At 38.7% G+C, this 14,697-nt stretch overlaps 1 protein-coding gene and 1 long non-coding RNA gene across 16 annotated transcripts in view; one reads left to right on the forward strand and one right to left on the reverse strand.

Annotated features, from left to right (window-relative positions):
• dlg1 (MAGUK family member discs large 1) overlaps positions 1–14,697 on the forward strand; it is a 421,217-nt gene that overhangs the window by 248,445 nt on the left and 158,075 nt on the right. The window contains exon 1 of one of the 14 annotated variants that reach the window (XM_018032926.2): positions 13,952–14,248. The exons of the other annotated variants lie outside the window; for them this stretch is intronic. Coding sequence (XP_017888415.2) covers positions 13,967–14,248 — 282 coding nt within the window. The 5' untranslated portion in view covers positions 13,952–13,966. Of the gene's footprint in view, positions 1–13,951; positions 14,249–14,697 lie in introns of those variants that run through there. 14 annotated transcript variants of the gene reach the window in all.
• LOC113464928 (uncharacterized) lies at positions 3,128–6,280 on the reverse strand. Of its 2 annotated transcripts, XR_003389790.1 has the most exons (3): positions 4,712–6,280; positions 3,958–4,127; positions 3,128–3,886 (listed from the first exon to the last, which is right to left on the reverse strand). It is a non-coding gene; the product is annotated as an uncharacterized LOC113464928 (long non-coding RNA). The 2 variants fall into 2 exon arrangements; XR_003389789.1 differs by having other exon boundaries at positions 3,128–4,127.

Here is a 14,697-nt window from a genome sequence, read left to right on the forward strand (position 1 = left end):
AATAATTGTTTAATCTTTTATACTATTCGAAGAATGTTTAATAATTTATTTTATATATTTGAAATTCTCTAAGTCGATAGAAATGTATTACTGAGATGCTCGCGACAGTATTCCGAAGAGTTGCTAAGAGACACAATGAACCCATGTACTATTAGATCTTTGAACCGAAAGTAGGTCACACCCGGACGCAACGATTATTGTTCGCTACGATGCTTTACGAAATTACTGTAACGAGCAGAACTCGTAAATGAAATAGCGACATTTCAGATGTGGAGATTATAAATAACCGTCGATGTAACATCGTCTTTGAGCCATGCAATCGACGATCTAGTTCTTGGTTCTCGCGAACTTTAATTTATTAAAGGGCCACTTAATCAGGTCGGGGATCTGTGAATATTTGCCAAAGAATTTCCGAGAAAAGCTCGTCCATCATTAAACTTCTTTTTAACGTCGCATTTACAATTTCTTCAAAATATATATTTATATTCGCGAATGAAGGAGAGAGAGAGAGATTGAGAGAGAGAGAGAGAAAATATTTTAAAGAGGAAGCTGTCAGGGCTGACCCAGAGTCTATTCACCCGGCAAACAGGATTAATGAGTTTAATCACTTCTAGTTGAACTCGCAACGATCGCGCGTATTCACAAATTCAACTTATGCACCTTCCACTTGTGCAGTTCCCTTCGCTCGCACAATGAACTATGACGCTGTTACACTTGTATAACGATATTGTGATGTCGCACGTCTTAAAGACGTAATGGCGGACGATTGCAGAAATCGTTGCGCACGGCACAGAACGCGTACGAATGCGTAGTGAATATACTTCATTTCCACTTGTGCAATTTCGACTGAACGTTTTATTGATGCATACCAAAACTTGATACGAAGCTACAACTATCTGCTTCAAAGCATTCCGTTCCTATCCGCTCCGCGTGAACGGGTGTCGTCCGTTCCGACCCTTTATTATGAGTTCTACACGATCGACGATTGTGTTCTATAAGAATTTTCATACAGACTCTACAACCTTGTCTTTTATTTTATTTACGAAATAATATGGGGAACGCGCGCATTTGTAATGATTTTTAATTATTGTACTCTTCGTTCAACAGGTTTACGACTGCGCCATTATTTTAAATATATTATTAGTCTACCGACAAATCGATTGATTTCAATCCGGATTTCGAACTCGGTCCCAGTTTCATTTATCAAATTAATGTTTTATTAAATGCTGATCCGATCTACATTCAATTACCTGATATTACATGGCTACTCTCGTTCGTTGTCATTAATACGACTAACTATGTAAATTGATATTATATATATTATATGTAGAATACATATAATAGTGTTCTTGGTGGTATTGGTTAGATCTCGGTCGCTTTTAGAATTTTTATTTCCAGAAAGAGAGAAATAATAATGAATAGCTACGTGTTTCCAATGGCAATACCACCAGTGGTACACGCCCATCGATGGGCAGCCATATTTGCTCAAGCACTGGTTTGTACCACTTCTAGGCGTCAACTTGTTGATATTTTATTTTGAACAGAATGTAAACGATCCTTACGGTGTAAAACGTTTTTCTGTCAGAATCCTAATTGTGTAAAGGTGGGCTTATTTATGTCCAATGTGTTTTCTGTGCATATTAAAGTGACAGGGAATAATTGAAAAAATTCAAGCCGTCCATTCAACCTTTTACTTCATAATGAAATTGAAATATTAAAACAATTTTAGATTTATATACATTTTTCTCATGTCAGAAAATTACAATTCCGACGCAGGTAGATTTTTTTATTGAACTTAATTGATTCTGCTCACCTTTACAAAGGAAGGTTACGAATATTTTCCACAAAAATATTTTAATTTGAGATTAGAATACAAATGTGGGATATACGTATTTTAGTAATTTGAACGCATTTCGTACCTCGATTACACTTGAGAATCCGTAAATTTCGGCACTTTCGTAGAACAATCTTGTGACGTCACTTGTTCCTTACGGTGCTTCAAGAGAACTGACAACGTTATCTCACGGCGCTCGCATCCGGCCCCTAAGATAACGGTATTCTTAACTCTAATCGGGTCTACTCCACACACTCTGAATTTTGATGAAAAACGCGTACCGCGTTGTGCGCATAAAATGTTTTGATTACTGAAGAATTCTTAAGCTCTTCACGTATTTTTATAACATTTAAACGATTGACAAGCCACGTTACACAAACGACTTTATTGATTTTTAAAGACAACCATAAAACTGAAGAAAATTCGAGAGACGCTTGCTGCCGGGAGATGCGGACAGAATTTCAGACTTGGAAATGGTAAAAGACCAAATGTTCAAGTGCTAATAATTAATAAACTCCATGATGTTCTAAATGATTTCTAGTATAAGACTTCGTCAATTGATCCGAGCTAAAATCATCAATTTGCATAGTGATTTATAGTTTATAGCAGACGCGACTCTACGCTGGTTCGAAATTCGAATTATAAATTCTGGCCGGGGAGAACTGACATCTGTCGAAAACCCGACTTCATCACCTTGCCAAGGAGAAACGACAGTCTTCGCTTAACTAATAACAAAATATCTACCAATACAAAAACTCACGAATCTCACTCCTCGTCTTCGCACAATGAACTTGTAATTCTTAATCAATTATCTCGATTGGACATACTGTTGTCAGAGAAGGCATAGCGATAGAATATCTTTGAACCCTCTTGGTAATTTTAGAATTCTATTGATTTTCAAAATCTATTCAACTAAAGATATTCAACAAACTGCTTTTATTCTAATGTCTAGTGAAACTCTCTAGTTACAAATTAATTAAATTAAGATAAGTGGAAATTGTATTCGTGATTCACATCTAACAAGAACAATATCTACGTATCCGATATGCATCGTCAAACGTCAATGTATTATTCTTTGTTTTTGTCTCTCCTTATTAAAAAAACATAGGTACAAGGTGAAACAAATACCCGAAAATTGATTGACTGAGAATATTCGGAGAAAGTCATTACTGATTTTACGAGTCACTGTAAAATCCCTGAGATCCGCAAAACTGTAAAGAAATATTAGGGGCCGTTATGGAGGATAATCCGCAAGGTTGTAAAAAAATTTTAGGGGCGATTAGTCTATAGCAGTTCATAAGTTATAACTTTTATTCATACATTGAGCATGACAAAACGTAGGATAAACCCACACACTTGACATGGGTTTAGCTAGGGCTTATTCTGTGGGCAGGTATTCAATTTGAGGGGTAGCCACATCAAGGTGCACAAAAGCAATCGAATTCAAGAGGTTCGCAGCAGGTACACACGTTGGGAACCATGAATGACAAACAACAGAAGGTGCATGTTTCATTAATTTCCTTTTCACTAGAGTAATAGCAAGTCGCAGTACCCGAAAATTTCTGGATCTCTTACAATGATTAAATTCTCGAAAATTGCAATATTCCTGAGAAACTGAAATTGCCTGGCACCAATGATTTTTGTAACTATGTAAAATGTGCAGGTATTTAGAGTGTCCAAATACTTGACAATTTAGCATCTTCGACAGTTCTGTTGTCTTAAAATACCAATATTTTCGGCAATTAAGAAATTTTCAGAAATTTAGGACCTTCACTGTTAACATTGAACCATGGCTAGGTACAGACCTCTCCCAATATTTCTGGGTGACATTGAAGCTGCTTCCCAGATGTTAAACATGTGAAATCAATATAGGTCGCAGGATGGTGATGTTACGCGAACACTACGTGTAACGTCTACGTATTTGTGAGACAGGCTGGTAACACAGCAAACCGAGACCGCCGGGCGACAAAACTTATTTTCATGTTCGGGTGTTTTTCGAGTCGGCTCCAAACGCTGTGGGAACCTGAGGGTCCACCCCCAAAATATATTTTCCTGTTGAAATATTAATTGGAAACGAACGCGAACTCTTTGAATGGTGACGATAAAGGTTAGCAGATAGCTACATGGCGTGCCGCGTGCCGCGTGTTGTTGCGCAGTCCCGCGGTCATGTGGAAGCGGTGCGCAGGTGCCGCTACCGCGTTTGCGTACATATTTGAAACTAACCATTCACAGCTCATCTTCCTTTTGAAGCTGGTACTATAGGTTTCCCGGGCAATGTTTCACACTTCATCACCTGAGCAAAGCATAGATTTTATAATAAATTAATCATATCATTTTAATATCAAATGAAGCTAACGACTGGTGCTCCACTTGGGATAAAAAGTGGAATTCTTTTCGTATGTAGATATGGAACTAGTATTGCTGTTAATAAATATTTGGCACATTAGATGGACATTAAGCAACTAAGAAATTATGAGTATTGGAAGATTTAGCACGTGTTCAGGTAGCAGCTAGGATAGGGCTAGAGCTAAGTCATACATTCAATGGGCAGGTAGTCTGTCTGAGGGGTAGCTACATCAACGTGTACAAAAGCAGTCGAATTCAAAAGGTTCGCAGCAGGTACACACGTTGGGAATCATGAATGTCAAACAACAGCAGGTGCATGTTTCATCAGTTTCCTTTTCACTGGAGTACTAGCAAACCGCAGTACCCGAAAATTTCTAAATCTCTTACAATGATTAAATTCTCGAAATTTTCGGGAATTAGGGAAAAACTCCAGCAATTAAGATAGATGTTATACTTTTGAAAATCTTTACTCGTCCTCACATTTTCAATTTCTCGTACATCTCTAACACCAATATATTTAAAAAATGGTACCTGCATTCACAATCTATGTCTTTAAATTAACTGAAACAAGTGCTGCAGACTGTTAGCCAACGTGGTAACACTCCATCCATAGCAAATAACATTCTGCTGTTGCCTTTATTATCCTTAAGAAATTGGTCCCTACCAAAAGGGATGAAAAGAAGAATTGACAGTGAAATTGTGCTATAGAACTAGCATTGACTCATACAATCTCATTAATGCAAATACTTTTATTTAAAATACCACTGTGTCAAAATTGTAACAGCTTGCAATACGCACTAAATATGTTCTTTGAAACATTACACTAGTCTCCTCCCAGTATGGCTTTGGGAAGAAAGAATTTCTTTCCTAACTTCTACTCTTATAACCTGCTGCCACGTGGGTGGGCATGGACCTCTGGCCCTGACTTCATTATATTGGACCTTGACTGCTAACCTTGAACCACACATGGCTGGGAACAGACCTCTCCCAGTACTCCTGGGTGATATTGGAGGTGTTTCCCAGATGTTAAACGTGCAAAATCAATACAGAATGACGGTGCTAGTGCGTTCGTGCCATGTTATGCGAACTCTACGTGTAACGTCTACGTATTTGTGAGACAGGCTGGTAACACAGCAAACCGAGACCGCCGGGCGACAAAACTTATTTTCATGTTCGGGTGTTTTTCGAGTCGGCTCCAAACGCTGCGGGAACCTGAGGGTCCACCCCCAAAATATATTTTCCTGTTGAAATATTAATTGGAAACGAACGCGAACTCTTTGAATGGTAACGATAGAGGTTAGCAGATAGCAACATGGCGTACCGCGTGTTGTTGCGCAGTCCTGCGGTCTTGTGGAGGCGGTGCGCAGATGCCGCTGCCGCGTTTGCGCATATATTTAGAACCAAGAATTCACAACTCGTCTTTCTTTTGAAACTAGTAATAAAGGTTTACCTGGCAATGTTTTACACTTTCGTCACCTTATTAAACAACTATGAAATTATGAGTATTGGAAGATTTAGCACATGTTCAGGTAGCAGCTAGGATAGGGCTAGGGCTAAGTCGTACATTCAATGGACAGGTGGTCTGTCTGTGTGGTAACTACATCAAGGTGCACCAGGGGAAAAGAATCATGAATGTTTAGAGCATGAAAGGGGATTTTGAAAAGCAAATCTATGCCTTTTGTTACGTATGTTCTCGAGTCTCATCTGCAGTTACAACGGTGCCGATCACCGCCTATTATTATTTGTAATAGTATATTATATCAATTGTATCTATATACATGAATATATTAAGAATCTCATTATGAAAGAATGCTATGGACTTCAATGCAGATGATTGTTTTAATGCTCGTAGAAGGGTTTTATAATCTTGATCGAAGGATCTATCAATTGCAAAATGGGACAACCATCGTTGACTGAGCCTGTTTGAATGATAAATGGCAATGCTTCTACTCTAATTTAATTAACAGCATGAATTTCGTTTAGATTAGTTTAGACAATAGTGAAGAGTGATAACAAAGAATTCAATAAAGATTGGTAGATGAACTGGATTATGAAGTTTTAATTGAATCATACGTTTGTTCTGATGTACACATTTTTATTTAAATTACAACAGTAACTCAATTATAACTTTTAATTAATAAATCTTTAGATATCGTGCTTTTTCTGTTTTACTATAATTCTTCGGTATTTAATTGTTATTCCCATTATTCAACTTTCAATTATGGAATGTGTTCCAACGTGGGCGGGAATTTCTCTTTATTTTATTTGTACCTTCAGTCTTGTCGCCCAGTCTCCAACTTCGCGTGTAGCTCCTGAGCGGATGCTGTTCCCGGAATTATTTTACTTACATTAAAATGAGTAGCTGCATAATATTTCCTTGTAACAAAAAGCGTGAATGATAAGAATGATAATAATGTTGATCACAGAAGTAGTAGTTCTAATAACCGTTTGGTATATACCATCGGGAATAGATTTAGAATAAAATCAAAATGCATTTGAATAATCGTCGATAAGTAATTACTTACTTCAAGGTAGATTAGAGCATCTGCTTATAATAGAACAGCGAGCATGCTCTTAGCGAAAAAGCTCGTCACAAGCAAATGTCCCTGTTCACCTTTAAGCAATGCTTCCAAGCCAGCGCGAATGCTTCCATTCCACGACGACGGTACAATCCCATTCGCTTCGCAAAGCAAGTTAAAAAAGGGTCACGGGCCACGTCGCTTGACAAATTAAACGTTTCCTACGCTGTACCAAACTGTTCATTTATACACTAATCAGATCGAGAAGAAATACTTAACAATTTTACGTCGGATGTCACGTACACACTGCTGGGCCCTTCTTAAAGTCGAATTATGTTCTTAACATCGCTCGACTTGATTTCAGTTAGGGAGTTAGAGAAATGCTACTTAAATAATTAATTGCACGTTCGACAGTTTATTCGAAATGTTGTCGAATCCTACGAGAATTTCTCTACTAATGCTAGGTGATAATAGGAAAGGAAACACAGGTGGAGGAAAATAATGTAAGCGGTCCCCAATGCGACCGCCGCCGCTGGACGCCGACGCTATTCCAGCTACCCAATAAGGGTTCCCTATCCCTCTCTACCATTTAAAACAGCCCCTCGCTGTTGATACTTACTCTGACAACACTGCCTTTCTCCGACACCCCATACGTATTAAATATACTTAATATATTCGGGACTGGCTTGAAACATCTGGCGCGTGTTCGGTCAGGTGAATTGTACCTGACTGTCAGCAGGTTGTGTATTTGACGGATGAGGAATTCGGAGCGTATGAAAGGAATCCGACCAGCTGTGCGATACACACGACCGGCAAAGGTCGGTAGTAAACCAGTCTTGACTTTGTATCTTGTCCCGATTCTCAGAAAGGTTCCGGACATGAGAAACTGATATTATAAAGGACTACACAAGATGTATACAGTGAAGAATAAATGTAATATGCAGTCCAAAGGTTGAATAATTCTTCTAGAAACGGACCAAACGTTTTAGGCTTATTGAAAATTTATTAAGATTTGTTTATTAGATAATTTGTAGAAATAATTTTAGGAAATACTGAATGTAAGAAGGAGTGATTAATGCGAATCAAAACGCTCCGTTTATGGCCATTATGAAGTACAATTAAATGAAAAACGGACGACTTTTGCTTTGAAATCTTATTATTATTATACCTTCTACTATTTCGTATATGTCTATTATTGTTATTCATGTATTTTCATCTGTCTTAAAGAACGGTACTTCATTATATGCGAATATATTACAAAAGGCTTTGTACGTACTGCACATTGCGGATGAACGCAACAAAGCTTAATTTAGGGAACGGTTTTAGCATAGCACAGCGCTGTTGCTCCTTAATTAATTAGAGAAATTCAAGGACGTATTAACAGAGAGACTGCATTAGAAGATTATAATTAGATTAGCCTTTATTTGATTAATATTGAAAGCTAAGCAATGTTTGTTAAACATTGCATGGTTAATTTGGGCAAATGTTAGAACATATCATTCATTTGTAAACTTTAAACTATGCAATCTGTTTTACGTGGAGGGATGCTTACCCTTAGTGTACTTTAGCTTAGTCTCGTACCATGACTGGGTTCAGATCTTCTCCTGATATGACTTTGGTCATTTATATAATGATAACAGGCATTACATTGATGATTCAAATAACAAATATGGTACTGAAATATATAATTTAGATTTTACTTTTCATTCTGTAACTTGTCCCAATATGGAGGAGGACAGATGCCCATATGGTCCCTTGACCTTGCACCCGCATAGTCACTTAACCTTGTACCATGGCTGGGTCTTGACTCTCCCTTCTACTCATGACCTTTGACCTTTGGTGTTATTATCTCCCAGGGAGAAGGAATCAATAATAAACTAATGCCCTGACATCCGCGGCCTTTTTCTGAAGCTTTAGGCTACGGTCATAACAGAAGATAACACTTGAGAAACACATGGCGTCTCGTTACCAGCGGGCGGCGACGAAAATTTTGGTATACGGGTGTCTTGGAAAAACCACTTTAAATAATGCGGAATCATGAGGGAATAGTACCAGCATTAATTTTATTGATCAGAATTGAAGAATTATTGCAAACAAACGCGTAAATAACTCGACATTGTAGGTTAGACGGAGCGCTCGGAACTGGACGTTTGCGCATGACGCCTACAAGTAAGGCGCCAACGCTTCAATGGTCACCCGCGGCGGGATCTCGTTATCGTTCGTAACGAATTGAATTGAAAAAGATAAATCACGTCATGCATGACCAATTGAAAGATGCGTCGGTCTACAACTATTTTGTATATAATTCAATAAAAATTCTCAGAAGATGTTAAATTACGGTATACACTCGTTATCAGAGGTGTGGAAAAATGGAATTTCTGCTATCGTAGAGAAATTCTTTCGGCTCCAGTACAATTGTATTACATGAAATTAAATATATATTTATTATTACAATAAATATATTATTAGAATCGGTCTGTGCGAATCGAGTTTCTCTGACTGTTAGAGATTTCAAGCGAGTTGTTTATATCCGGTTAAAAGATCCCCTCTTGACTTGACAATGAATAGGGGGACCTTCGCTCCCTTCTCCGAATACAAATAGGGGACCCGAACCCCTCGTATCCAGTGGCGCTTGGGCCCAGCTCGGTCTATTCATCAGAATGAATAGCAAGCGGATAAGATCAATTTTACACGCCAAATAATATAACAATAGAATTTTCTGATGCTAGTTTTAGGTTCCTTCTGACTTTCTTAGTATTTGGGATAAAGTATATTTATTTCAATGGACATAAACGACTCACCGTGTCCCCTGGAAGTCGTAAAGAGTTAATCGTATTTTTATTCTCCTTTTTCGAAACGAAAAGGTCAGATGAATGAACTGACCGAATTACAATTGACATTTATAAATTAATTTTTATGTTCATAAATAATTTAGAGGTTTGTCTTATCACTGATTTCGTTGATTTTTTAATTTGTTGTCAGAGGTGTGATTCTGAACATCGCCACCTCGTATCTACACCTGTTCAAAGTGAATTGTGGCTCGCCTCGAATTACAAAAATTTGATGCCATTCCACCACGCAATAAAAAGAACATACGGACCATGTGCAAGTCGCAATAGGTGTAGATACGAGGTAGAGACTGAACTGTCGACACGTATGTGGGTAGTTAAGGCACGTTTAATGTTTGAATAGATACAGTACTAGGAATGAAATGTTTCTGTATTTTGAAAGTTAGTCCCTCCGAAGTTGATATGCCTTTAAATAACATACCCTAAAGTAGCAAAATTTATACGCGGTAGAAAATAAAACCGAGCTCGCAATCAGATGTTCCATCGGCTGATGGATACGCCGTCACGGATACATAGATATACGCAACATTCAGTGTAATATTAGCAACAGTTCTTTGCGAATATCTCCGGAGCCATGACCGAGCGACGGCGGTAACATATAATGGACAAGTTATTCAGAATAGCGTGAAAACATATTTCAATTTCATTGCTCGCGAAATTGCAGAATTACTCGGAGAATGTAATCTCAGTTCTGACAGTTTTTGGAAAGAATCTCGGGAACAAGAGGAGATGGCATGCAGGAACAACTTCTTTAGAATTATATCCCTGATAACATACTAAAATGATCAGCGAAATCGGTATTGATGCCAAATGCCTAATAATTACCCTTTAGTATTATTATGAAGATAAAACGTTTGTAGTTTGTTGATCGAGTGATAACATCTGGCACGCTCGCTCGACGCTCGAACGCCTCGCGTTCGTACTCGAAATATCAGATTGCACGAGATAATGATTGTGATTATATAATAGAGTTACGGATAGTTGAAGTTGTCGACCTAAGAGAGCATTATTGTAATTTCCATTATCAGGCGAATTATTAATAATTATTTATCAGTCGTTTACATATATAATTAATATCGACTTCGTATTTGCCATAATTTTAATTAGGAAAATGCGATGGATATGATAAAGCATTTTGTGTAATAAGGAGTTGAACAGTAAACAACTTTGATCTTTATATTAATCTTGTTTAACATCGACATTCGATCTCAGATCAAATTACACTAATTGGCATCAAGCACATCATGTCTCCATATTAATCGCTTCAACGGTTCCAACATCCTCTCAATCTTTTAATAGAAATAAAATTTTCATACTCAAGGTGTTGAGCTTTTATATATTTTATCAATGGAACACTGAACATTGATTTGCTAAAAGAGAGGTTCCTTTCCACAAATTATTTTTCGTACATTTATGAAAAAGTTTATACGTTTGAGCGCTAATCCTGAAACGGGGATTATAACAAGGAATGGGTTTTTATTAAAATTGACGAGCTGCATTTTCATTCTACATATTTTATATTTTGCGTTTTAACTTCAGAGTAATGCATATTACGTCTGAATAAAATGCAATTAGACAATAACGTGTCAATTTAATATATTCTCCGCCTGTGTGTTATGCTAAAAGTGTTGGTCATTGTATTCTTTGGCACGTGGATATTCCTGGGCGTGAGCTCTTTCCCTCTCTTTTGATTTGCTTTAGAAAGGGTGCGAGGCTCTTTCTTCTTTCCCCTTGTATGAATTCCAGAATTTCTAGCCGAACGTAAAGCTTCCGCGGGAGAGCTAATGGGGGAGAGAAGAGGTGGGAGGTTAAAGCAGGAGTTATAAAATTCTTGAAAAATATAAATCTGAAGATAATAACAAGTACGACATAATCGATACTGCAGTTGCTATGGGGCGGACCAATCCCGGTTGGGGGTGTACCTTCCGCTGGCCAACCATAGCTCGTTTTGGCGGGAAACTGAAATATTTGAAAGACGAGAAACCGGGTCTTGTACGATTTCCTTACGTTTAACCCAAGGATCCGTATCAGCAAAGGTGTGACTGGTCATTCCTTATCTATCGCAGCCTGGCTCGGGCGGCGTTAATATTTTTCCGCCAATGATTAATCGCGACATAGGTGAAAACAGGCATGGATTTTCCGAAATGGGAGGGTGAACAAGCTACCATTGGTTCTAAGACTAAATGCGCCGTTACAATTTCTACCTCCCGATCATTCCCCACCACCGCCACCCGCGGGGTTACAAAACTGTTATAGAGCGGAAGTGCGAGCAAGGATGTCGTAAACGTCTCGGTGCATCGACGGCGACGGTTCATTCATTCGCTGGGGCTCCTTCCTGAAGGGAACTTCACCTCTCGCGGTCGAAGTAGAATCGAAGCTTCGACTACTATCTTGGCCTCAGAGCATAAATATATTGACAGTACATCGTTCTAATCGCTCGCCTGCAATTTTTAGTAAGTTAGAAAATTTATTGTGAATACTTTACGCGATTTTTAAACCGTTTTTACAGTTGAAAACCTAGTATCTGACATAAATATCTGTGCTCCATTCTTAATTAATCCACTTTTCTAAACGTATATTCTTTCACCTGTTGAGATTCATTAAATTACGTGGGATCATTCGGTCGACTCGATCAACGAGGAGAATCATTCCAGTAGAGAAGGCAATCAGTATATCTGATTGAAGTGATCTTTTGTCGATTCTTCACGAGTTAAAGTGATCAAAGGAGAGAAAGGTACGTGAATTGTTTGTCGTTAATTGATGTGAACCGAGCCAATCGCGTCGAGTCTTTGTATTTTTCTTGGATAGCTAGTATCCAGTCTCGTTGTTTCAAGCGATCGTGATAAAACGGGCGCGAATCTGTTCCTCACAATTGCATGCTAAGCAAAATAAGCTATCGAAGTGTGAAATTTACCCCGTCTTTGACCGTCTTTGAACCGGACCGCGAGATCGACCGTGAATTCCTGTGAACGTCGTAAAATTCTTCTTTATTCTTTGATTTGGGACGGGAACGATCCGTTCGAAAAGTTACTAAGCAAAATAAGCTATCGAAGTGCGAAATTTACCCCGTCTTTGACCGTCGTTAAACCGAACCGCGAGATTGACCGTGAATTCCTCTGAACGTTGTAAAATTCTTTTTTATTCTTTGATTCGGGAGGGGAACGATCCGCTCGAAAAGTGACAGGACCGATTGTGTCGAATTTCGCGGCCGAATCCGAATAGTGTCCGAAACTCGCGCGACGCGTAATCATATGTTGCACATTTATCTTCACAATCCGACAGTTTCTCGTAAATCATTTAACGCGTAATTTACTCTTCGTGGGACTACTTAAATGTTTTACATAGTTGCTTTGAACTCTTCAGCCCGTGACACGTTCATCGCTCCGTAAACGAGATAAACGATGCAAAAATAAAGACTTCCTCCTCTCAGATCTTACTAATTATTCCTCAAGTAAAAACAAATGCAACAGTGACTGAAAAGAATCGGTTTAAAAACTGTCGAGAAATCTGTTAAGTGAAAATTTGTTTCTATAAATCTGCAGATACAGGCTTTTCTCAATGATTCTAATTTAGCTGATCATGTAGTTCATTATAGTTTCGATCAACTTTTCTCGCGTGAAAAAGTGCAGTTTCAAACTCCGCGATTTTATAATACAGCCTTTTGGCGACTGATACCGCAACGATCGAAATTGCAATTATGAATTTACTAAGTCTGTAAAACTCATATATTCTTCATTATTGATCGCTCCGACGCGGGTCCATGCTCGGAAGCTGCTTAACAGAGAATAATGTCGGTCGTTGCGGGTCAACTGTAGTCTCCTCAGGATCCTATTATAAAATTATAAGGGATTTAGTCGAGCCAGAAAACCTGTTGCTGTCCGAGCTATGTTTACCTATATCCATGATATACGAGGACTGTGCTGTCGCACACGTAGCCGCGTAAGTACGTGTAAAGCGAAAATCGATTTCAGCCCTTTGATGGTCATAAAACTGAACTGCAATTATTATAACGAGAAAATTGTTACAAATCGCTTCCTTCTCGACACGTATATATGCACATATGTCTTTCACGGTCATAGAAATCAGAGAGAATTCACTTTCTCCGGTTGTACCATTGATTTCACGGAAGAACGTGGCACTTCTCTAAGGAGAACTGTGACTGAAAGTTCGCTGCAACTGTAAAATTGCATGTTTCCTGTTGAAGAAAGAGTTTAGCAAACTTTCAAAGTCAAATTCCGTAACATAGGAACTACGTAAATTAAAACGAAATGCGTAGAACGTTAAGGATTTATAGGATGAAAAATTAGAACTGGTTTCTCTGTGTAATTCCAGTCGAACAGAAGGATAAAAAAGTCGTAATTGAATAGGAGTATTTTACATCAATCGTATAGAAAAGTAAACTGGATCGAGATAATACAATGATTACCTGGCTATCTCTGGGAGCCTACTGGCTGAACAAGAAGGATAGTGAATTCGACGACGAATACTTTGGGTACGGGAATTATGTACATACTCTGTTGGACGGTACTCGCAGAGTTAGAACAAGAGTAGTAAGATTACCTCGACGGCCTAGAACAACTTATGCTCGAACGAGGAGCTCGTATCCACGTTCTCGAGAACGTGCTAGTCGTAAAGCCGCCGAAAAGGCGCTCAGCTGGACTGATTTGTTCTGTGGGTGCCTCCCATTTTTCTGCCGCGACGTAAGTTTCTTCCTTCCATGAATGTCCGAACTGTCGATCAATGTATTTTATCTGTTTGGGAATGGCTTGAAATCTGTTTCGAACTGATTGTGCTATCATTTCATTGTGTTCAACGGTTCAATATTCTTTGTAATTTGGCGTAGGGCTTCGACTCGTTCGTTTATTTAAGCCGAGCAACAATCGTTGTTTCCGTTTGCGAGTTTGAAGTTCATTCATTCGCAACGGTTGCATTAAAACGCCGTGCCGCCGTCGCGCGTCGGGGCAAAATTGACCGGTCGGAAAATTGACTCGAAAACGAGCATCGATCTGTTTTATTCGGCTGGTCTTTCGCGGCCGAAATTAATACGGGTGCTTTGTCACGGAGAAAAGTCACGGTCTGTGCAACTGGAAACTGCGCGACCGTCGTACGTAATAAATCAATAGGAATTACCACCCTACGACCCCCCAAC

This window comes from Ceratina calcarata, unplaced genomic scaffold (genome assembly GCF_001652005.2).
Source record: "Ceratina calcarata isolate Rehan_Ccalc_2016 unplaced genomic scaffold, ASM165200v1 scaffold60, whole genome shotgun sequence".
Classification (NCBI taxonomy): Eukaryota; Metazoa; Arthropoda; class Insecta; order Hymenoptera; family Apidae; genus Ceratina; species Ceratina calcarata.